General features: G+C 58.5%; 1 protein-coding gene across 1 annotated transcript; it reads right to left on the bottom strand.

Moving 5' to 3' along the window:
* Positions 1-122: 122 nt before the first annotated feature.
* On the bottom strand, positions 123-20,881 carry KMT2B (lysine methyltransferase 2B). Its single transcript, XM_060651945.3, has 37 exons — positions 20,105-20,881; positions 18,910-18,982; positions 16,498-18,665; positions 16,143-16,256; positions 15,900-16,050; positions 15,354-15,633; positions 15,137-15,192; positions 14,610-14,888; positions 14,177-14,271; positions 13,798-13,896; positions 13,548-13,661; positions 13,261-13,407; positions 13,062-13,157; positions 12,473-12,590; positions 11,833-11,946; positions 11,469-11,653; positions 11,304-11,393; positions 11,109-11,213; positions 10,902-10,975; positions 10,199-10,314; positions 10,011-10,102; positions 9,791-9,928; positions 8,788-8,946; positions 8,433-8,553; positions 8,277-8,355; positions 8,015-8,175; positions 6,722-6,949; positions 5,341-6,637; positions 5,169-5,258; positions 4,982-5,091; positions 2,050-2,187; positions 1,894-1,968; positions 1,618-1,795; positions 1,232-1,339; positions 1,033-1,116; positions 785-914; positions 123-692 (listed from the first exon to the last, which is right to left on the bottom strand). Exons 1-37 carry the CDS (start codon positions 20,864-20,866, stop codon positions 417-419), a joined length of 8,700 nt encoding a protein of 2,899 aa, XP_060507928.2. The 5' UTR covers positions 20,867-20,881; the 3' UTR covers positions 123-416.
* Positions 20,882-21,020: the final 139 nt, after the last annotated feature.

Here is a 21,020-nt window from a genome sequence, read left to right on the forward strand (position 1 = left end):
ACTTGTAATTCTGAGTGATAGCCTCACCCTTCTATGGAGGCTGACGGGCTTCCCGGGCTAAGGCATGGCGAAACGGGAGCTCCTACGTGCCCCCAGCACCACACGAACGGGAACACCACCTCTCCAAACATTGACAGACTTTATTACGGGAGGTTCCCACCTGGGATCCCACCCTCTTAAATAAAAAAGTGCATAGAAAAGAAGGGATTTAGAAACCTTTGTACAGTATCTACATCCTGGGCCCCCAGGGCGGGAAGGGGGCGATTGCTGGGTGGGGTGGAGGCAGGGCCTTTGCCACCTGCATGCCCACATCCACCCCGAACAGGAGGGTGGGGGTGAGATGCTCTGGGAGGGACGAGGGAGCCCCCAGACGAGGGGCAAGATGGCAGCAGGGGGTGTGGTGGGCAGCCACGGCTTCAGTTCAGGAACCGACGGCAGCGCTTGGCGCCACAGTTGCAGGGCAGCTTGTTGCTGGCATCCTCAATGGGGAACTTGTAGTCGTAGGTGAGCTCCTCACCACGCAGGATGCGGCGCAGGGCGAAGATGACGATGTGCTTCTGGCCCTCCACGTGGATGACCCGAGAGAAGCAGTTGGGCTCACACGAGTGGTTGATGAAGCGGGCAGCGTTGCCGTGCATTGTGGCATCCACCACATCAAAGTCATCCATGCGGAACATGTAGCACCCGATACCCTACGGGGATAGGATAGGGCAGTCAGGTGCTCCGTTCCCACGGATCAGCCCCACTCTATCCCCTCGTCCCCACGGCCTGGGGGGGGGCCCACCTTCCCGTCGTAGAACTTCTCCCGCTTGTCAGTCAGCACAGAGCGAATGACGATACCGGAATACTCAATGACCATCTCGCCGGCATCGATGTTGCGCTTACAGAACAGGCCCCGCCCATGGATGGCAGATCTGTGGGGTAGGATAGGCAAGGGGGAGCTCAGGGGGCAGGGGGACAGAACGAAGGCAGCCCCACACCAGGGCACCTGTCCATCCACCCAAGGGGCATCCTCCCCCCAACCCCACTAACCTGTAGACACCCACAGCCTCTTTGGATGTCTTCTTGAGGTGGCGAAAGCGCATGGCCATGGGCAGCTCCAGGCTGGTGGCACGTCTGGTGGGGTCAGCAGTGTCACAGGCTGGTACCCAGGAATGACCTCTCTTGCCCCTGGTCACCCTCTTTAGGACCCTTCCAGAACACCCCCAGCACCCTGGCCTGCCCTCCATACCTGGTTGACCTGAGCTGCACCTCATCCTCTTCCTCGTCACAGGTGGCTCCCTCAGGGAGCACCCGGTGCTGGGAGGCCAGGAAGTTGAACATGTCAAAGGTACACTTCCTGCAGCAGAGAGAGGAGGAAAGAAGGGAGGATCACAGCCATTCCTTCAAAAAGATGCCACCTACCTACCCATTGGCTTGGGCCTGCCGCTGACAAAAGAAATACCGCTACCACTGGAGACAGAGAAAAGGGGAATGGAGGGGGTTCGTTCTTCCGATGTGAACTTTAGGAATAATTCCTGGAGTGGCCTGGCATCTTCTCCCAGGCCTCAGTTTCCAATCTCTACAGACTTCATTCCCATGCTTGAGAACTCCCATAGGGCTCCCCAGACCTCTCACCGGAGATAGACCTCGGCACGGGCTGCCCCGTGGGGATTCAGGGGTGGTTCCTCCTGGCCCTCTCCCTGCTGGTGGTAGCGGAACTTATAGTGCTGGCAGCGCTGGGCCCCGGGAAGCTGCTCTGCCAGGAAGATGACAGCGTCGTGGTGGATGCCCAGGAGCCTTGCCCCACTCATTCCTGGGGAGAGTCAAAGGTGAGGACACACAGGTCATGGCAGAGGCCCACCTTGTCCTCTGGGAGTCCTCTCAGCATCCCTGTGGACTCTCCCCACTTACCACTGAAGGAGAGATGTCGGAGGCGGGCGTGCCCTCGGGCCTCTTGCACCTTCTCAATCAGAGTTCTCCACGCCCCTGAGGAGGGAGCAGGGCCAGAGCAGTCAGGACGGTGCTCCACCAGACACCTGCCCTCCGTCACCACTACTCCCGACTCACCCTCCAAGCTCTCTGCCTCCACGCTGAACCCATCCTCACTGCTGATCTCAAAGCGTAGATGTGGGCCAGCCCGTTTGGGGGCCTGGTTCTCTTTGTCCTCTGGGGATGGAGGCTCTTCCTCGGAGCTCGAAGCCTCACCTGATCCCAAGCAGCAGGTCACAGTAGGTGAGGGTCACCACTCCTGGACTCCAGAGTCCCCGGTTCCCCACCACCCTCCCTTCCTCTCCCTGCACAAGCACAGATACTTGGTCGGTGGCTCTCTTCCTGCTCTAATTACCCAGTGAACCCTACAAGATGGACATTATTATTCTTTTTAATGTTTACTTACTTATTTTGGAGAGAGAAGAGAGAGAACGAGCACAAGCAGGGGAGGGACAGAGAGAGAGGGAGACAGAGGATCCGAAGTGGGTCTATGCTGACAGCAGAGAGCCTGATGCGGGGTTGGAACTCACAAACCGTGAGATCATGACCCAAGCCAAAGTCAGGCACTTAACTGACTGATCCGCCCAGGCGCCCCTGGACATTTTTTTTTTCCTACAGGGCCTGCGGTCCCTTTTCTACAGGAGTTCTTGGCTAGATGAGCATTTACACAGACGCCTGGAGTGCCCTGGCTCTGCAGGACACACTTCTGGTTCATTCACACCCAGTTTACAAAAATGCCCATCTACACCCCTCATTCTTTCTCTCACAGAGAATTTAAAATACCAGAGAGGTGCATTATACACATGTATTTTTATATACACAGCATATCTGTATAAATACTGCAAATTTATTATTATATAGGCCCCTAACCACAGAGTCAAGTACGTGTATCTTATGAGCTATTTAAGGGATCTCTCAGGGGCCAAAGATTTGGAAAACACAGAAGACAGAAGTTGTTGCTATAGGAGATGTGGATATGAGAGACAGTGGAACGTCAAGGACAGCTCAGGTTTGGGACCTGAACACCCAGAAGGATAAAACTGCCAATGACTTGAGATGATGAGGGAGAGGGAGGAACAAGTTTGGGGTGAAGGTCAAGAGCTCAGTCTGGGACATGCTGAGTCTGAAATTCCCCTTAGAGAACCTGCCCTTGCAACCTGCTGGGGGAGACGGCAAACAGGTGGCAGGACCTAGGAGCCCAGCAACCAATCTGGGGGCTGTCGGAATTAGAGATGGGATCCAGAGCCATGCAGTAGCTGAGAACATCTGAGAGTACAGATAGAGAAGTCAAAGCCAGGGCCCTGGGACATGCCAAAGTGACAGGCTGGGGCAATGACGAGGTAGAACTAGATTGGTGAGGAGAGGGGTGGAGTTCTGGAAGCCAGAGAAGGAAGTGCTGCAAGGAGGGAAATCAGTGCAAATGCTGCTGCTTGCTTAAGCAGGGTGTGGACTGAGGACTGTCATGGTTGGGGGGCGGGCGTGGGGGGAACCTACGTTTGAGTGGAGTACACTTTAGGAGAGAGGCAGGACCCACTGTGGCCGCACTTTCTCCCCACACCACTTCTCTGCGCCAACCTGACTGCGTGCCCTCCCAGCCCTAGGCATGCCTCTAAACCTGATTTGCTGTGCGACCCACATCCTCTCCAGGCCTCAGTGCCCCTGCATCCACCTCTGACAGTTTCTTCTACCTCCTCTTTGCCCTTGCCCCATCCTCACCTCCATTGTTCCCTGAACCCGACAGGCTGACTACAGGGGCCTCAGCCAGGCGCTCTCATTGCCTTCTTTCTCACGGTGCTCGTTCTCAGCTGCGGTACACTTGCTAATGTACGTGTCTGTTTCCTCTACCAAAATCTGGCGTGGTCCCTGAGGGTGGGACCTGTCCGTCATGGTCACTGCCATAACTTCACACCACCTCTGACCCCCATAGGCGGTCTTTCAGTTAAGCGGTCTCTGTCTACCTCGCTCCGCTTCCACGCTCAGTAACTCAGCACTACGGAACGAGAGAATCCACACATGTGGACAGGACTCGGGCCAGGAGAAATTCCGAGCCTCAGGCTGCTCAGTTGCCAGCTTGCTTGGCTGTAGCCTACCCCTCTGCCGCGGTCCTCTGTAACCAACACAGCACCGCCCTCCTAGCTTCACTGAGGTTGGCAGCCCAATCCACTCTGTGTGCCCCCATCCTGTGTCCTGATGTCTCTGCCAGTGCGCTAACCTCACCTTTCCCCCAACGCAGCGGTCTCCTATTCAAACCCAACCACCATGCCTCCTCCCACCTCCGCTTCCATCCACAAGCCCCCTTCCCCCTCCTCCGTGGCTCTGCTGTCTCAGCCCTCACACAAACCCCTCTAGGTTGCTGCCTTCCCCTCAGACCCTTACGCAACCTTGCTGGCAAGATGCCTAAGTCTTGTTTTGGCTTCCTCATCAACCACAGTCTTCAATTCTGGACCCTGATACAGCATCCTTCCCAGTCGGTACACCAATCCTAAACCCCACATGCCTGGTGTTCCCTGAGGCAGTTAGGACTAGCGACTATTCCCTTCCCAGGGCCTCTGGGACACCACTCTCCTGTGATCTCCTTCCTACTGTTCCTGCCCCTCCGGGTCCTAGGTGAGCTCTATCCTCATTGGCACCCAGGTGCTCTTATCTAGCTGCATGGCTCTGAATCCCATCCCATTCTGACAGCCCCCCCAGCTGCTCAGCTTTACTAGGAACCTAACCCTCTGACCTTGGCAGATTACGTTCTGAAGCTGACCCCCGGGCTCCTGGGCATGCTGCACGGGTACTTTCGAAGGGCCTCTTACATGGAGCTGAAACTTCCTCTCCATGACTGTTTCTGCCACGGGTCACACTCTCCCTGAGAGTGTCTCTAGAACTTTTCACACCTAGTCTCGGGCTCATAGCCAGGTGGATGTGCGACGTGTGTTTTCGGAAGTGGCCTGATTCTGAACTGACCATCACGCAGCTAAGGCAAGCACGAGGCAGGGAAGCAGAGCGACAGGCTGGTTCCTACCTGAGTAGTGGTGCCACTGGGACTCAAGCAGCAGGTCGGGGGGACCATCAGGGGCCCGAGGAGGACCACCTTCTGGGAGTGACAGCAGAGGGGACCGGTCCTGGAGGGGCCTGTAAGGAGAGACCTGTCAGAAAAAGGAAGGAACAGAGGTCCTAGAGCCTCCAGGGAAAGGGGACTGGCTACTCACCTTGGGCTTTCCTCCCCCGTGGGCTCCCCAGGCTCATCCAAGTCAAGAACTCCACGCACTGTGGGCGTTTTCATCCTTACTCGGCTAAACCTGGGGGAGGAACCCCGAGAAGGCTGAGCTGCTTTCCCCTGCCCACCTCTCACCCTCCTCCAGACTCAGCACACTCACTCACCCGCTGCCACTAAGCCCTGGACCCTGGGGGGCATCCTCCAAGGACTCTCCATCTTCCTCCAGCCGGGGAGTCTTGTTTGGGGGAGGCGCTGGTGGGGAACGGCCAGAGAAGGTGGACACCCTCTTGACGCGGATGGCCTGATGGGGTGGGCTGGGGGGTCCACTGCTCAACACCAGGGTCAGTGGAGGAGGGGGTGGGGGTGGGGCGGGGCGGACCACCCCTACCACTGGCAACACACCCAGCAGCGGTCCTGGGGGCAGAGTCCAGGAAGCAGGGGCTGTAGGGGGGATGGGAGGGGGCAGAGGTGGCTGCTTCACTGGGGGTGAGACGGGTTCACCCTCCCCAGCCATCTTCACAAAGACTTGCCCCAGCTTGTTGACAAGGATGATTTTGGATGTGGCGGGTTTGGGGGGCTCAGGGGCAGGGCCCAGGCTCAATACCCGGACCCCTGGGGCCCCAGGGAGCCAGGCAAACGTCCGAGTGGGGTCAGCTGGGCTAGGGGGTAGGCCCTGGGAAGGCTGGCTGCCATTGGCCAGGGGAGGTGCTGGGGGGAGGGGTTCCTCTCTGGGTCCAGCACCTCCCTCTCCAGGCCCTCCTAGGTTCTTCAACACAAAATCCACAATTTCTGACGGCAAGTCCTCAGGAGGTCGGGTTCTGTCCCCTGCAGCCCCGATGACCCCAGCCCGGCCCACTCCTGGCCCCGAAGGAGGAGTCCCCTGGCCCCGAGGCTGCTGGACTGCCTCTGCTTCGCTGTCTGTGCCGTCATCCACTCCGTCCAGCTGTTCGATGCGGGGGGTTCCAGGGAGGGCACCAGGGGCCAGGGCAGGGCCAGACACCACAGTCACAGGGAAGTGGACATAGCGGGGGGTAGGGCTAGCCTCCTCCTCTGAGCTGTCCCCTGGACCCCCGTGGCTGCTCCCCACTGCCCCTGCGGCCACAATCTCTTCCTGGAAGGGCTCAGTCCCCAGCAGGCTGGCCGCAAAGTCCAGGTCAGCAGCACTCAGTCCTGACACCACCTCCATGTCCTCAAAGTCTGGGCCCAGGTCTTCAGGGGGTGGTGGAGGAGATGGGGCTGGGCCAGGGGGAGCCAGCTCCCCTGAGGTAGGTGTGAGGGCTCTAACGACTGAGGTAGGAGGGGGCACCCTGAGCTGTGGGGAGGTTCTGAGAGGGGGAGAGGCCCGCCGCGACGGTGGCAGCCTTGGGGTCAGGGGGCTGGGACGACGGGAGCGTCTGGGGGGAGCTGGAAAGTCCAGGTCTCCCACCGTAGGGATGTGGTGGGTCAGAGAAGATGGACTTCCTGTTGGGGGGAAGGGTCAGTGTCAGCCACAAGCTCCTGCCTCACCCACCCACCCCCCTCTCCCCAACAGTCCCAGGTACTCACCAGGGGAGGGCAGGGGTCCAAAGGAGACACCCCCCAAGGGCCTCCGGGATGGTGAGTAGTTGGGCACTTTGATTCGAGCCCCTGAGAAGGAACGGGGGGCTGGAGGAGGGGCAATGCTGAGATCTGGCCGAAGTGGGGGGTCCAGGTTCTGAACAGGTGAGTGGTGCTCAGGAGCTCCAGGGATAAGGGCATCTGTATCTGGCGGGGGGTCCACATGATCCGGGGGTTCTGAAGAGGCAGGAGAATGGCATCAGGAATGACAAGGACCCTGTCAAAGCCTCTCCTCACACACCCTCCCTTCTTTTGAGCCCACCAAGGCTTCTCCACCCCCACCCGATGGTCTGGTCACAATGTGCACTGGTTCCCAGTCATCACCCAGGTTCCACACCCCTCTGTGGTTTCTTTAAAATGTCCACACACACCTGGGTCACGGTCCCTCTGTAACTCCTCCTCACCCATCTCTGCCATCTCCCCCATTCCTGGCTGCCTACTGTTCTCTGACTCAGGCCCCACATTCCACAAGGGGCACTGCGCACTCTCCAGCAGGGCCAGTCCTACCACTTTCTCACCTGCACTGTGCATCCCTGCCACATCAAACACACCCGCCTCATGCTGGCGCTTGGGGCTCCCCATTACCTGGCTCCACCCAATCTGTGAGAACAAATCTCTGCTGCCGCCTCCAACACTCCCCTGCTTCCAGCCAGGGTGGCTGCACCCTCCTCCCCTCTCCACTTCATATTGGAACCTGGCACAAACTCCTTTTCTGCAAACATAATCCGAATCTCTTCCTTCTCCCTTTCAGCTCACAACCTCTCCTTTTACTGATCTCCAAGCCCAATCTTTGAGGTGTGCCATCCAGCGCTTGGCTACATCCCTCAGCACTGGCACAGCTATGAGGGGACCAATTCGGTTTGAATCCTGATTCCACCACTGTGTTATGTAGAGAGCAACCGCCCTTTTTAAGCTGCAGTTTGGCAGAGCTTGCACCTTCCTTGTAAGGCTGTGAGGAGCACCACGGGAGCACATAACCCCAAGTCAGGTGGCCATAAACATTATCTGTTTGTCCAGAAGCTGCCACCCCCCACAAGTAGGTAGCATGGTGCTCTTCCCTCACTTCCTGCAAAATGCTGAGCACGGTCCCTAGCACATAATGCTATCAGTTACTGACATCATGACAATCGGAAGAACGACAAAAAACCTAGAGTATCTTTAGGGGAGAGGGGAACCGGGTAGTGGGAAACCGTTTGAGGGCAGCATTCAGGGAAGGAAATGAGGGAGTTCCAACACCCATACCTGAGGAAGGGGTGGGGCTGTGCACAATGGTCTGGTTCTCCTCTGCTGCCTCCAAGTGAACTGGCTCTTCCCTTGGACCCCACGGACGATACTCCAGAATACGACACCGATACCAGCAGCGCCGCCGAGCATCCACTGTGCTCCAGTACAGACGGGAGCACCTGTCAGGTGGGTGTGTGGGTCAAGAGAGTCAGGACAACTTGGGAAGTGGGATCCAGTCCTGGAGTCCTTCAACCCCACCCAGGCCCCCTGGGCTGCTCACTGGTAGCCAATGGGGAAGAGCCGTCCCTCGCAGTCCGAGAGATCAGACAGGGTACCCAAGGAGTCAATTCGGATGGAACCTATAGTGCAAAGAAGTGATCAGAAGGGTGGGGCCAGGCAGGGTCAGGAAGACCAGGGTACAGAGCAAGAGGCTTACCAATGAGCACATTGATGGCATCAGGTTCGAGCCCCGTCAAGAACTTTCGCTTGAAGTTGATGCCCTCAAAGTCCACATAGACTCGGCGGAGAACATCAAACCCATCGGGGGTCACAATCTCCTGGGAGGTGGGTGGCAAATGGGGTTGCTGGATTGATGGGGGGGGGGGGGGGCGAGGGGGCTGTGAGGGAAGGCTCTGGACGCAAGGACTGGACAGTTGGGTGCCTGGCTCAAGGACTGAGGAAAACATGGGAGACACCAAGAGGTAGTTGGGAAGGGCTGAGGGGCTAAAGGGGCCAATGAGTGGAAAAAGAGAGAGCAGTGTGGAGCTGTCTCCCCCACGGTCCTGACTCACCTTGCCATCCAGCAGGTCTGTGTGTTTCTGGCAGAAAACTTTCTTGTCGTCCTGGAAGATGCAGTAGCTGGCCCGGGCGCACATGAAGTGGAAGTTGCTGAGGCAGGAGGAAAGGCAGCAGCCCACCGTGGCTCCAGGCTTCAGGCAGAGCTCACAGCGCTGCGGGTGGAAGGGGCTGCTGACGGGAGAAGCCAGTGACCGAGACCAGGGTCTGATGCTCAGCATCACTGTCTGTGAGACTCTGCTTGGGCCCCAGTCTAGCCCAGCACCTCGCATAGCAAAGGCATTCACCAAACATAACCTCTTCCCTAGATGCATCCAATGCCAGGTGCGTATCAAACCTACTTCAAATTTTCTGAAGCAGAGTGTTGCAGTAGAGAGAAAGATAACGACAGCTAACGCTTACTTAGCAGCATTTATCATCTTTCTCACATAATTTCTTAAATATTTATTTAAGTAATCTCTACACCCAACGTGGGGCTCAAACTCAAGACCCCGAGATCAAGAGTTGCGTGCTCTTCTGACTGAGCCAGATGTCCCTCTCACACCATTTTAATGTGAAACCTGTATCATTTCATTTAATCTTCACTGACCTCCCACCAAGTAGATCTCCCCCGTGCTTCACTTCCTAATCCTGAGGCATCCTACGGCACCTAACCCAGGTCCCACACTGGCGAGGAGAGGTTCTAGCCCAGTCAATACCTCATCTCATAGGGACACAGTAAGAGCTAAGTGCCACACTGCATAGAAAGCATCCAGAACAGGTTGAATCAACAAAAGATCTTCCAACTTTTAATCTCCCAGACTTCAAGCTCAAATGGGGGTGGGGGGGTAGCCGCTATCATTGCAGCACCAGAGTCCTGGGACAACCAAAAAATGATACCCAGGACCAGCGGTGAAAGGACACGTTGGGGTAAAGACTGTGAAATAGGAGCTGTCTCCCCTGCAGGGGGCCCTACCTGAGACCCCAGGGCTGCCCACCTCTCTAGGCCCGGGCTCTCACCATCTGCCTCCCTCGAGCTACAGCAGCATGCACGTTTTTGAGGGAGCCATCATTTTCCTCAAACACTTCAGCTGACCAAATGGCACAGTTGACATGTGTCCACTCATTCTGCCCAATGTATAGAAGCCGTCCCGCCTCCTGGGGGCAGAGGAGAAATGGTGTGAGGGGAGGCCCCAGGGACTAAGCCCCAAAACCCAGGACTTCACATGGTAGCCCTCACCTTAGAGTCTGCATCCCCATATTTGAGGCAGAGCGCACACTGACGGGGGTCCTCCAGGTGTGAGAAAGCAGCTGGATCCTTGCCCTGAAAAGCTGGAAGGGGTGTGGAAAGGGACGTTCCAGAATCAGGACCTAGAGTTTGTTCCACCAACTCAGGGGCCCTGGCTTCCAGCCCCCATTTGCCAGTACCTGCCGAGGGGTCCCCTGGAGGCTGCCCTGATTCTGGGGTCTCTGGTTCCTGCTGCCTCCACTGAGCATAGACATGGTCCAAGGATGGAGGTAACACGGCATTGGGAAGAACTCCGCTGTGGACAGGCAGGGTCAGCATCTGACACGTCTAACATGGGTGGCCACCCAAATCTTAGCCTAAACATGCCATGACACACTTGGTCCTCTCTCCATGTGGCATTTCTCCCAGTCTCCCAAATGAGCCGGGGCCCCCCCATGCCACCTGTGACACGTGAAATGCTGTTCCTCATGTCTGTAATAACTCTTTTTCCACATCTCAGCTGTCATCTCTTCTGGAGAGTCTTAGGCCCTAGGAACCTTCTCTGGGCTCTCATATCCCCTTGGACTTTCCCATCACCACCCTGACAATCTGGCTTATCAGGCATTAATGTCTGTTCAACCTCAACTCCCACCCCCCAAACATGGCTAACTCATTGCTGTCCCCAACACTACCTTGCACAAAGTAGAAACAGAGCGGGCTAACTGCACAATCTGAGTTTTTGCTGACCTAGAATCCCCAAGGACGCTCCTCCTGGCTCCACCACCCTCTAGATGCTAACTCTATTCCTCGTCCATTCTCAGCCCAGGTTGACCCTGGATTCCCATGTGCCCTTGCTTTTGCCCTCATCCCCTAGATCCCCTCCTGCTACCCAGCCTTGCTCACTTCGGCAGCCGGGTACTCCGTCGCCAGTACTTGGGGTCATGGGCGTCGAACCAGCCGAACGCAGACTCTAGCAGCTGGGGAGTGGGTTAACAAAATGAGAAGAACTGGCTTCCCCAGGCAAGTTGGTGGGGGCAGGGTCTGAAGTACCCACTCTCTCTTCCCCACTTCCATTCAAGCCACCCTATAGGCTTTCCCCAAAGTTCTCACCTTCAGTAGGAGCCCCTTCATCTGGCCTCCAGCCCGGCGCTCTGGGGTTTCTCCTTCTTCTGAGTGCTTCATCAGGATGCCCACCATGTCCTCCATAAAGCTGTGCTGTAAGGGAGCTTGTCAGGATCAGAGCCCCCACCCCGCCCCCAACCCCCCTCCTCCTGACACCCACCTGTTCCTCTGTGTCCCACTCACCACGGACTTGTAGTGGCCTTCCTCGAACCGCCGACTCACGGCTTGCAGATCACAGGGCCCCGGGTGCAGCTGCTTTCCAGCCTGCCCACACTGCAGAGACAGGAAGTCAGCAGGGCTGGTGCTGGGCCTGGCCCCACCCCCCCCCTACCTCCCGAGCCCCCAGACCTGAGTGCACAGCAGCAATGGGCCCGCCACCTTGGAGCTCAGTAGGCCCTGGAGCACCTGGCGTAGGCCCCCCTGCAGGGCCCCACTCAGGGCCTCTCGCCAGCGGGGGTGCGTGGCCCCCGCACACGGTCCGCAGGTATATAGCACGGAGTCTGGCAGCCCAGAAAGGATCTCATAATCTTCATCTAAAACAGCCAAAGTAGGATAGGAGAGAATGGTTTGGGAGGACGTGAGAGTTGGCTCTCAGCAGCCCCTAGAGGTTGCCAAGGATATTAAGCCCACCTGTCCCATAAGGGCCTGTGCTGTGGGTAGGACAGGGACCCCCTCAGGGCTGAGGCAGCAGCCCAGACACTCTGCTGCTCACCCGAGAGTCCCTCGCACTTGGCGTGCACCCAGTGGTCACACTGTGCACACTGCATCATCTTGCTCTCGTAGTCGTTGTCTTCGTAGCAGCGTGTGCAGATTGGGCAGAAATTTCCTGCAGAAGAGGGAAGAAAAGGGTAAGTCAGAGGAGCTGGGGCCACTACCTGTCCCCTGGAGGTCTCTCTGGGGCCACCACCTCTTGGCTGCCGTGAGGGCTGCCTCTGCTATGTTCCATCTTGGGTCCCTACTATTCTCAAATCGTTGGCTGAGGATAAAGCCTCTTTTAACCCTGTGACCCCAATGCCTCACAAAGAACCTTGCTAAATATGCTGCCTGAGCAAATGGGGAAAGCCTGGGTTTTCAAAGTGCTCAGTGGAGTCCTGAGGATCCAGGGGACATGTCAGGGACCACCACAACAATGGGATCTAGGCCCTCCACTCCCACTGCCCTCAGAGAAAGTATGTCCTTCTATCTGAGGTACTGGCTAGGCTTCCGTGGGAAAGTACCATGAATGGAAGGAAAGGTTCCGCGGCTAGAGGAGGATACAAAGCCACTAGAAAAACACATCTGTCCTGCCTGTCTAGGAGCCTGGCCCACTGCCCGGTGTCCCCCAGGGCCCAGGTCCCCTGACAGGTCCCCACCTTTCTCATAGAGCTGGGTGCACCTGGGGCAGAGGCTGTAATCTCCAGACCATTCGACGTCCCAGTTCTTCCCTGGAGTCGCCCCACAGCTCTTACAGCGTACGCAGGCTGAGCAGATCTGGGGGCAGGGGGGGCAGGGTGACATTAGGGGGAGCAGCCTGGAGCAGTGTTGGGGGGTACAGTGCGAGGAGATGGGCAAAGAAGACTGGATGGCAGGCAGGAGACAAATGAGAAAGGACAGGTAAGAGGAAAAAAAGTGAGCAAGAGAAGCAAGGAGGAAGGAGGGAGAGGAATGAAGTGGGGGAGACTGGCACAGGGAGACAGGGAGGAGTGGAGATCAGGCAGGAGCAGGGGATTCTGAGCCCAGGACCTTGGAATCCATGAGCCCCTGCAATCATCCTGTGTAAGTTCTGCACGTAAGTCTCGTTTATACGAAATTTCAGAAGAGAAAATGCTGTTTATCAGATAAACTCTCACAAGGACCTCTGACCTTTCCCTCCTCATGGAAGCCCTGGCCTAGAGTAAGTCTGGGGGTGGTAGCAGCCTTAATTAGAGCTCCAAAGCAAGGGGCGTGGGCCTCGTCTCTCACCCAGTGGCGCCGTTTGCGTGTGGCCCGGGTTGGGTAGCTGGGCCCCAGGCAGGCTGGATGATAAGCATGGCGGCAGCGCTCACACTCCAGGAGGTGCTGTTGGGAAGTTCGAGAAAGACAACAATGGCAGAACCTACTGACACAAGAACATCCCTCTCCTCCACGCCTCCACCCACTCGCACGGCTCCCGTGCCCAAACCTTGGATCCCCGGCCTTTGCGCCCACAGACGTGGCAAAACTTGCAGCGGCGGCAGCACCAGGTGTCATGATGTTGGGGCAGGGGCCGTTCGGCCTCCTCCAGACAGAATGGATGGAAAGGGTCACAGCAGACTTGGCAGAACACCAGCTGGGGGTGGGGAGAGTGAACAATGGGCACAGTGTGAGGCCAAGAGGCCAGGGATGAGACCCTGCTGAGAGGGCCCAAGAACTCAGGCAAGGAGGGCCAATGGAGACCTGAGGGGCTGTGGAAAAAGGCGGGGATCCAACCTCATGCAGGCCTTTACTGGCACACAGCAAGCACACCATTGGCGGCCCCCCTGGCACGGAGGTGAGCACACTGAGGCCGCCCATCAGCCACACGTTCTCCAGGTCACAATCCTCCTGAGGGGAAGAGAGGACACAGGTCAGAGAGCAGCCAGGAACACAAGCCAAATTCTTCCTTAAAGCCCTGGTTTCTCATATACGATCAAGTTTCTTCCAAACACGGTCCTTGAGACCCTCTTCCTCAATGCCATACCTTAAAATCCACACGGACCCGGTGCACTCCGTCAGGGGACTTCTGTTTTCCAGTCCAACCGTTGGGAAAAGAAGTAAAGGGGCCAGGGGCCAGAGCGTCCTAGAAAGGGAGGTGGTGATCGGAAGGCCGCCAAGGCTCACCCTCTGCAGACTTCCCTCCACACTGCCATTTCCCCCAGTCTGCCCAGCCTTGTCTCTTGCCCAGATCCTACTTTGCTTTCCAGAAGGACAGGCCTGCCTTACCCCTCAGGGCCTGTCCTCTGGTGTGGAAAACACGGCACTCAGGTGAGTCCGTTACCCTGACTTGCTAGGAAGCTCCCGAAGGGCAGGAGCCATGCCTTCCACGGGGCTCAGGGTTCTTGGTGTGGGGCCTTGCTGACCTTGTCCAGGCGCCTTCGGGCCTTAAGCTGCAACACAGGCTGCAGGGTGGGTTTGCGGGGCCGGCTCTGCTCCTCAGGTTCTGGTAATGGTAGCTCTAGGCAGGACACATAAATGGTGAGGTTCCCCTATTTAGAGGTTCCTCACCCTAAATAGGTGAGGTTCTTCCTTCCCTATTCCCCTTTCTCCACAACCCCCTAATGTTACCTGGATCCCCAGGGCCATCTTTAACTAAGACCCACTAGGATGACCCGGCTCAATAAGCTACTGAAAACCTCACGCACCAGTTCTCCCTATCCACACCAAACTACCTCCTTTCCTTGCAGTCAGCTGTGTTCTCTAACATACTGGTAGGGCCCCGGGTCTGGAAACCCCGCCCCTTCTACACAAAAGACACGGGACTAACTGAAAGGGGAAGCAACAAGCAATTCGCACCATTCTCTCGGGGGGTCCGACGCCGGGGAGCAGGGGGACCCCCAGGCTCTGAGTCATCCGAGTCCTCGAAGATATCATAGGAGGGTCGCTGTTTGACGCAGCGCCGGGCTGACTTGCGCTGCAGTAGGAGGGAGTCCTGCTCCTCGGGCCCTGGGGGGGCCACCACCTCCTCCCGGGGCCCCCCAGCTCCCGCCCCCCGGCGTGGGCCTGGAGGACCAGGGGAGGCCTCAGGAGATTCATCGGAATCCCAGGGCAACAGCGTCTTCACTATCGTCCGGCCTGTGGGAACAGGGGACTTAGTAGGATCTGAGCTCAGCCAGGGACATGGGACACTGGGATGGACAAAAGCCAAAAAGAAGTGGGGCAGAAGAGAACGAGTACAGGAGAGATATGAAAGCACACGATGGAAAGACAACAAAGGTAGGAGACTGCAAAGATAAGGGGAAGAGAACAAAGAAAACATAGTTTCCTCCACACCACGGATCTAAACACGGTTGTATAAAGAAATACTCCTCAAGTCCTGTTACCTTTTTTAGCCAACCGTTCCATCTTCCGAGCCTCTATCTTGTCACACTTCCGGTATCTGGGGAGGGGAGCAGCACGTCACCAGGGTAGGGGACTGGTGGTCTGGGGGAAGAGAGGAAGCTCTCCACAAGGATGCCAATCCCACTGCTCTGGCGGGGCAGGAGGCCTGGGTGACTGACAACCATGGGTGGGAACAGAGGCTCCGCCCAGGCTACTCACACACAGCACTGCTTCTTGGTGTTGGGGCCCCCAAACTTGGGCTTGTCCAGGCAGTTGACACAGGACCCACAGTCCTGCACACGCAGGCAGCCCCGACAGTGTCCACACCGTGCCATCCGCATCTTCTTGCCATGATGGGAGGGCAGCGAGCGCCGGGGCGTTTGGGCCAGGGTCCCTCCAGACCCGGCGGGCTCTGAGTCTCCCCCAGGCCCTGCTGACTCCACCTTTCCCCGCCGAGACCGTGATGGGACACTCTCAGTCTCAGATGCTGATGACGTATCTAGCGTAACGCAGAGGAAGGAATGGAGTCACAAAGCCACTGGGCTTTTTACCTAGATCCCATTCAATTGGCCCTCTGGTCTCCACTTTCCCACAGTGCTCAGGTCCCTGGTGCCCCAAATCTGCTCTAAGACCCAGCACTCCAACCCACTTGCCACCTGCCCCAAGCATCCAACTCAGCGCCCACCCTCCTAGGCTCTTGGTGCATTTGCTCGCCCCCAAACTTGACACAGCTGTCAAATCTTCCCATAACACACCCGCCCCTACCCTCCGTGGCGATGTCCTGCCGATCCCGGAGAGGAAGAGCACTGAGGCGGGGGACGTCTTCGGGCACCATGGCCCGGGCCTGACCTAGGGCCACAGCAGCATGACGACAGACATGTTTGATGCGGGGGCCTTGCACGGGGGACTCGGGGCCCTAGGGGAGGAGAAACCAGGAATACATGTGGAAGTAGCCCCTTGTGCTCCTGCAACCAGCCTTCTTCAGAGGGCCTTCCTCCCACTCCATACCGACGGTCTCTCTCTCTTAGTTTCCATCGATTCATCTTCAGACCTGACAGAACCTCTATCTGAGAGTTGCTTGACAGTCCCCACGACTTCCTCCATCTGCCCTCCAGGGCTCGGCTGGTGGGGGGAATAAACAGGGTCAGAGGCTGGAAAGTGAGGAAAGATAGGACCAGCGGACTAGCATGGGGGAGGGACGGGGCCAGGGAAGGAATATAGGAAGCTGAGAGACAGGCAAGGACTGGCTCTGAGCGTTCCCTGAAATACTGGAGGCTGACTGAGGAGACAGGCAGTTAAGGAGAGTTAAGAGAAGCAAGGCTGGACGATGGGTGCAGGAGCCTGGCCAAAGCACCATGCTCACCGGCAACAAAGACGCCACCTTCTGCTGCTGCTGCTGATCGATCTTGAACAGCTGCACCTTGGCTCTCTTGAGGAGGCTGAACATTTTCTCCTCCACACCAGACAGTGGTAAGGAACCCAAGCCTGCAACACGGGCCTTTTCCAGTGGCGGCGGCTGCTGTGGTGGCGGCTGTGGCTGCAGTTGTAACTGTGGCTGTAATTGTGGCTGCTGTGGTGGTAATGGCTGGGGCAGCAGCTGGGTTTGCAAGGCCTGTAGGGGCTGCTGTAGCTGAGCCTGAGGCTGAGGCTGCTGCCCATTGCTCAGAGTTGGCGCCCCAGGAAGGGGCACCTCGGCCTTGACAGGAGTGGCGACCACAGGGGCAAATCGAGGCAGGCTGAGGTGGTTGGTGCGGCCCACTGCCCGTGGCTCAGGCTCAGCTGGAGAGTCATCGGCGGGAGGAGGCTCTGGCTCAGGGGCTTCAGGGGCCCCAAGAGGAGTAGTAAGCACCGATTCGTAGATCTTCAGGTGGGCTTCGCTTGGGGTAAACTGAGGCGCCCGAAGGAGCAGGGGCCTCCGGGATGGAGTGACAGGGGCAGGAAGTGGGGGTGGGGCCGGTGGAGGAGCAGGAGGAGGAGGGGGCAGTTCCCGGGTCAGTGAGGTCCAGCGAAATGTGGGTTCCCTTAGAATGGACCGTCTCTTTTCAGGAAGCGGGACTGGGGTAGAGGGGGGAGTTGGGGCACGCGGTGGAGAGGGAGCTGGTGCCGGTTCTGGGGGGGCGAGTGGGGACATGGCGACAGGAGGCCGCAGAGTAGGTGAGACTTCTACCTTTAGGGGCTTGGGGGGGTCTTCGTCCATAAATCGCCGGGGTGTCTTGATGACACGGGAGGAGCGGGCACTCACCACGGGCATAATAAACTGCCGGATATTCTTCAGGAAGGTGGTACTTTTGGGGGCCACAGTGGGGCTGTCTTCCAGAGGGCCTCCCGTGGTGGTGCTGGGGGTTGGAGTGGGAGGAGTACCTTCTGGCACTGCCCGAGCAGCTTCTCGCTCTGCCCGCTGGCTGGGAGTCAGGGGAGGCCGGCCCCTCTTCCTGGAGCATGTAGCTGGAACCACTGGAGGAGGGGATTCTTCCTGCTCCTCTGGGGCAGGAGGTGGTGGAGGTGATGGTGGGGGGAGAGGGGACACTGGGGGTGGTGGAGGACAAAGTGGGGACGAAGGAGAAGTTGAGGGAGGAGGGAGGGGGGGAAGGGGTGGTGGGGGTGGTGGGGGTGGAGGGGGTGGAGGGGGTGGAGGAGGTGGAAGAGATGGAGGGGATGGAAGGGGTGGAGGGGGTGGAGCGGGTGGAGGGGCTGCAGGGGCTGCAGGGGCTGCAGGGGCTGCAGGGGCTGCAGGGGCTGGAGGCTCTGGAGGAGTCGAGGCTGGGGATGGCAGCTCTGCCTCTTCCTTTTCCTCCGCTAGCATCATCTCTTCAGGTCCAGCTCCCTCTACCTTCTCTTCCTCCTTCTCCTTGCCTTTCTCCTCTTCTGTCTCCTTCTCTCTCTCCTCCTCCAGCTTTTGCTCTTTCCTCCAGCAGGGGCCCTCTCCCTGTCCAGATCCAGCTCTTCCTTGGGGGGCATCCTGCCAGCTCTCCTCACGTTGATCTTGACCCTGACCTGATTCAACTCCCAAGGACAACTGTCCCATCTTCACTTTTTTGGCCTTTGAAACAAACTTGATGACGAGAGGGAGCCCGCCTCGGCCTCGGCCTCTACCTCCACGGCCTCCTCGCCCAGCCTGTCCTCCACGCTTAGGGGTCCCAGGTCCTGGGCCGGGCCCCTCCTTGCACTTCCAGCTGCCAGTTCGGTGTTTTACTGGAACCACAGGAGGTGGGGGCTCGGGTTTGGGGATTGTCACAGCTGCTTCTGCCACCACTACTGCTTGTTGCTTCTTCCTGCAGGGGCCTGCTGGCCGTCCTGGGGGCCGTCCCCGAGACCGACGTGGAGTGGAAGGCTCACATGTCCGGCCCCGGGGGGCTGGGGGTGCCTGGGCCCGCCGGAGAAGTTCAGTCAGTGCCTGTACCATCCGTTCTGTGCCTTCCTCACCCCGTTTCCGGGCAGGAGTCTTTGGGGGGGTAGGAGCAACATCTGCTAGGCGAGGAGGCGCAATGGGGGTCGTCTTATGCTTGCGGCCCCGACCTCGGGGGGCTCGACCTAAAAGGAGAATAGGTGTGGGGAGATGGGTCAAGCTAGCCCTGCAGACCGAAGAAGGCACTCCAGGAAGGCAAGGACTAAGTCTCACTTGTCTGTTTCCCCCACAGCCCAGCCTAGCTTGGGCTTGAACACAGAACACACTCTGTAACTGATGGAGACTCTAGCGGAACAGGGAAGAGCTGACACAAAGAGCAAGAATCACATTCCTGTAAAACTACAGAGGTAGAGTTTCCCCATCACTCACCTCGCTGGGATCGGAGCGCAGAGCGCAGGGAACTGGGGGCCACATCTTCATCTGAATGAAAACCCTGAAACTCCTGATTTAGGGGACCAGAGGTGGAGGGGAAAAACAGCAGTCAGTGCCAAAGCCCTCATTTCACCTGAGACTCAGGTATGGAGATACATCCCCAGTTTCCCTCTTAACATACCCCTACCTATTTACGGAAAAACTTAAGAAGTTGGAAGATGTGAGAGGAATAGAAAACAGGGTCTCTCCCTAGGGACAGAGGCACAGGGTATTCTGATCCCCCATCCCCTGTGCCGGACCACATCAGCACAGCCACCAGTGGTTCACTGGCCCAAAAGGGAAGAGAGCGGGGTCTTCCCAGGCCAGGAAGTAAACACTACCCTCAGATTCCCTCATCCTCTAACTCAGAAAACGGTGGGACTTGTTTACTCACTCTCAGAATGTAGTTTCTTCCTGAATGAAGATGGGAACGGGGCACCCAAGTGGGGTGTGTGTTTCAAATGGTTTACTGTAATAGGTTCTACTCTGAGCCCTCAGGTTACTACGCACTGTCCTAAGTAATACAACCCACACCTTCCTGACTTTTCTGGGAGGCTGAGGATAAATCCTGAGCTGAACTCAGACCTGCTAGAGCTCCCAGCCTCAGCCTTTATTCCATTTCTCTTCAATCTGTGCCCCTGAGAGGAAGCCTTCCACCAGGCTACCATCCCTCCACCTTAAGAGAAAGAATCAGGGTACGGGTGAAACCAGTGATGTGTCAAATTGTGAGGCCAGGCGGAGCAGCCTACAGGTAAGAGCCCAGAGAGCCCTAGCCTAGGTCCACTAAAGCCACGCTGCTGCTGTCAACCACCACTGGTTGGGCATGCGGTACCCACAGTCTTCTCGCTCAAACCTCTACTGGCATGGCTTTGCCAACTACCAAGATCATCATCCCAGGACACTTCAGCAGGATGTGCCTCGGGCCCAAGTGCCCAGCTGCAGCCCGGCTTCTCTACCCACTTTCGGAGGCCTTTTGCACCGACACCTCCGTGCAGCCTATCTCCTCCCAGGCCTATCCGCAGGGCCCCACCATCCCTCCGCAAGGACCCTGAGAACCTCGCTTCCTCACGCCACCCCTCGGGGCCACCCCGACCCTAGGAAGCCCCCCGGCCTCCGCCCCGCCCGGCGTTGGGGACGCCTCTGACTGCCTCACCTCATCGTCGGATTCCTCGTCACTGCTCTCCTCAGGCACGCAGCCCCGGCTGGGGCCCCAGCCCCTGCCCCGGCCCCTGCCTCGGCCCCGCTGAATGCGCGGGCCGGCCCACAGGCGGCGGAGCCGGCGCAGGCCCCGGCGGAGCCCCAGCAAACGGAGCAGGGCCGTGTCCTCCCCAGGCTCGGCTCCGCCCGGCCCCGTCGCGCCGCCGCCGCGCCGCAGAGCTACCCGCACTCTCTCGGCTCCGCTGCCCCGTCCGCCGCGGCCCCCGCCCCCGCCGGAGCCCCGCGGCCGGCCCGGGAAGCGGCCCCGCGCGGAGCCAGGCCCGGGGCAACTGCCGCCGCCCGCCGCCGCCGCCATCTTGGCACCGTGAGAGGGGCCGGGGAGGCGGGGGGAGGGGCGGCCCGTGCGCAGGGCCGGGGGGAGGGGAGGGAGAGGTGGGGCGGGGCGGCTGCGGCTCACGACAGCAACCAGCGCCGCCGCGGGGCTAGCGGGAGCCGGGGGCTGGGCCGACCACGCGCGGGGCACCACGGGAGCGGGAGTCCGAAACCAGTCGGCCGTCACCCTTAGACCGCGCCTGAAGAGTATAGACCCCGCGTTGCGGCCCGAGAGGGGTAAGGCGCAGGGGCCCCCGGGAAATGTAGTCCGGGCGCTTCGCTCCTTCCGCCGGGAGCTAGGGCCGCGAGAGCTGGGACTATAGAGTTCAGAAAGCCATCTCCGGGGCTGCCGGGAGATGTGGTTCTCGCCGCAGACCCCTCCCATGGTTTCTGTAGAGGCCAGCGGCACGCTTGAACTACCACTCCCAGGGTGCAGTGGCTTCGGACCCTGGGAAATCCCAAAGACACTGGGAAATGAAGTTTGCGACTGCAAGAGGCGTGGGCTGCTAAAGGGGCCGCGGCAAAGGATTAGTGTCAGT

The sequence above is a fragment of the Panthera onca genome, chromosome E2, assembly GCF_046562875.1.
Source record: "Panthera onca isolate mPanOnc1 chromosome E2, mPanOnc1 haplotype 2, whole genome shotgun sequence".
NCBI lineage: Eukaryota > Metazoa > Chordata > Mammalia > Carnivora > Felidae > Panthera > Panthera onca.